This window comes from Cynara cardunculus, assembly GCF_001531365.2.
Source record: "Cynara cardunculus var. scolymus isolate 2C chromosome LG 5, CcrdV1, whole genome shotgun sequence".
Lineage (NCBI taxonomy): Eukaryota > Viridiplantae > Streptophyta > Magnoliopsida > Asterales > Asteraceae > Cynara > Cynara cardunculus.
In genome coordinates this window covers 10076313-10079572 of record NC_037532.1, presented here as the reverse complement: position 1 = coordinate 10079572, position 3260 = coordinate 10076313, and the positions used below count along the sequence as shown (strand labels likewise).

The 3260-nt window shown below is 29.2% G+C and overlaps 1 protein-coding gene across 1 annotated transcript in view; it reads right to left on the bottom strand.

The window, feature by feature from the left end:
- Positions 1–807, bottom strand: part of LOC112512796 (acyl transferase 4-like) — a 12378-nt gene extending 11571 nt beyond the window's left edge. Inside the window, exons 1-3 of the mRNA XM_025118938.1 lie at positions 738–807; positions 479–630; positions 277–329 (exon numbers count right to left, since the gene is read on the bottom strand). Coding sequence (XP_024974706.1) covers positions 277–329; positions 479–630; positions 738–807 — 275 coding nt within the window. The remainder of the gene's footprint in view (positions 1–276; positions 330–478; positions 631–737) is intronic.
- Positions 808–3260: the final 2453 nt, after the last annotated feature.

Sequence of the window (3260 nt, the reverse complement as noted above, 5' to 3'; positions counted from 1 at the left end):
AATAACTGAAAATTTAATAATCAATAATTAAAAGTTAATAAGTAATTAAATTAATAGTTAAAAAATAAAAAAAATTGCGAAAATCAGATTCCCTCCCTGATCTCTCGCAGATCAGCGAGAGATCAGTGAGGGAAAAAGTTTTTGTCAATTCCCTCGCTGATCCCTCGCTGATCTGCGAGGGATCAACGAGGGATTGAGTTTTTGGCATTTCCCTCGCTGATCCCTCGCTTTTTCGCTCGCTGATATTTGGTTTTCTAGTAGTGGTATATATATATGGTATGGCAGAATGCAAGTCCCATTACAAATCCATCACCTTCAAATTCTGTCACCTGCATGCATATATGTACCAAATTACTTTCATTAAGCAAAGTGCAGTTGCATGCATATAATGTACCAAATTACTTTCATTAACCAAAGTGCCGTTGCATGCATATATATATATATATATATATACACCAAATTACTCCAGTTTTGTCACAAACATTAGAACAAGAGGATCAATGCCTTGAGTTTGAGGAGGATTATGAGGAAGTAGCTTATCGAATGGAATGGAGGTGACATCCTCAAAGTAAGCAGCAGATTTAAGGGTACAATTTGCAGATGCCTCCACAAACCAAACACCCTCTCCCACTGCATCGAACTTGAGGTGGGATTGAAATTAGAAGGTGTTTGAATGTAAGCAAAGGTAATTGAACGTAGTTGAAAGTAATTTGAAATAAAGTAATGATCTTGATTACCTTGTGCATTGTTGAAAGCATCATTCGAGATAATTTGCTGATCATCTTCATCTTCATCTTCATCAGGCATTTAAACCTGAAATTAAAATGTCCTAAACCCTAGATCAAAGCAGAATTTCTTATCACCTATCTTATAAAGAAGGCAAGAAAATTAAAAGTTAAAGTAGAAATTCTTATCAACCCTAGATTTTCTTACTTGTATTAAAGTAGAGAAGTTCCGTGCAAAAATTAGGTATAATCAATGGTAATTGCTGTTGAAATCAACATAAGGGTTATCAATTGGAGATGCTCAATCAAAGAAGAAAGACTGCATCAATAGAGACATTCAATCACCAAACGTGATCACGATCTATTGGAGGAAGAAGGTGATGTTCATCGGAGGAAGAAGGAAGAATCAAATGTTTTCTGTGTGAAAAAAAAGGAAAAATAGATGGTCAAAAATACCCCTCCATGTTTAAATTTAAGACTATCTTTAATCACAATCTCTTCCGATCTAATCTCAATTAAAATATTACTTTCTCTCTTATTTAATCTTGCTTCTTTTATCATTTAACCATAATCCTCACTAATCCAATCTAATCTAAAATATTTTCTTGTAAAAATCATATATTTAATTTTTTTATATATAATTTTTTATTTTTTATTTTAAGTATAAGAATAGAATAAACGAGCCATTACATATTTTAAAACATAATTAAAATTATAAAAAACTTGTTATATATTTGAAATTAAATAAAACAAGTCACAAAAATAAGTACAAAATTACATATCTGAAATACATAAATCATCGTAGTTAATTATCATGACCGAATTTTTGCTATATATATATATATATATATATATATATATGCTCAATCAAATCATTTTTTAGAACATTATGAGCTTTCTTATTGCGAAATTGTTCTCTGTTAACCATATAACAAGATAGGATTGAAATATGTTCAGTAGAGAATTCAGTTGATTGACCATCTTCTGTAGCGCTTCCTTGTTGTTGATTTGTTGGCATGTCGTTAAGAAACTTAGTAAGATCATAATTATTTTGGTATGTATCTCGTTCGTCTTCAACTATCATATTATGCATGATGATACAAGCTGTCATAATTCGTCGCTTTATATGTCTGTCCCAAACAAGATATTATCGTTGAATAAATGCAAAACGAGCTTGTAAAACTCCAAATGCTCGCTCAACATCTTTTCTGCATGCCTCTTGAACTTGAGCAAACAACTTGTGCTTCCGCATTCGGGGACATGTAATTGACTTGACAAATGCAGCACATGAAGGATATATGCCATCAGTGAGATAATATGCGCTATCATTTTCGTGATCATTCATGACATAACTAACTTTTGGTGATCGAACTGCCAATACATCAATAAAAACATAAAATTAGTGGAGTACATTAATATCAAAGCGGACATGGGGTTCCAAAGAAAGCATGCCATATCCATAAATCATATGATGCAATGGCTTCCAAAATGATTGTTGGCTTTCCACTTTTTCCGGCATATTGTCCAGCCCATGCACTTGGACAATTTTGATGCTGATAAAATAGAAGCAATGAACAAATATACGAAAGTTATAAAAGAACGACAGAAAAAAAGAAGAACGACAGAAAAAAAGAAGAACGAGAGGAAAAAAGATGAATGAGAGAGAAAAAAAAAGATGAACTTAAAAAAGAAGAATTGACAATTAGGTTGATGGAAATGGATCCATCAACTATGACAGAGCAACAATGAAGATTATATGATAAAAAAATTCGGCAATTTTTAGACGAATACAGATGTAATTTTATTGGTGCCGTTTTATTAATCGTGCGTATTAGATTATTCTATATGTAATTTTATAGATTAGATTATATGTAATTTTATCAATATTGTATGTTTTAATATGTATAATTTTAATTTTAGGTGATGATAAAATTTAATGTTTAAATTAATTTAGCTATATTAATTAAACATATTTATTATGATTGTGTTTATATTTTATTTAAAAACAATATATATATATATATATATATATATATCTATACTATATTATAATGCATTTGGCTAAAACTCTTAAAAACTCTTAAACACGTTCATCCCTATCCGATTTCATCCCATATATGAATTCGTGTAACTAACTGCAGATAAACACAATCAAATACATGATAAACATTTCATTTTAAATATGAAAAAATCTAAAATATAATTACGATAATCATTGAGTTATAACAGAATACTTAATTATTTATTATCTTTATAAAATTTATAATATTAAACCAAAAATAAATTGTTTTATTATTAAACTTAAATTAAATTATGTATAAAAAATATATTCTATGTTATAAATCATTTGACAAAAACTCTTAAAAACCACTTTTTATACGTAAAGTACTGTTAATCAATGCATATTACTTAAAACTCAAGATTACAAGTAAACTTTGCGTAGGTACAACTTATTAAAGCTCCATATCTGAATTCGTATAACTAACTGCAGATAAACACAATCAGATACAAGATAAACATCTCATTTTAAATATA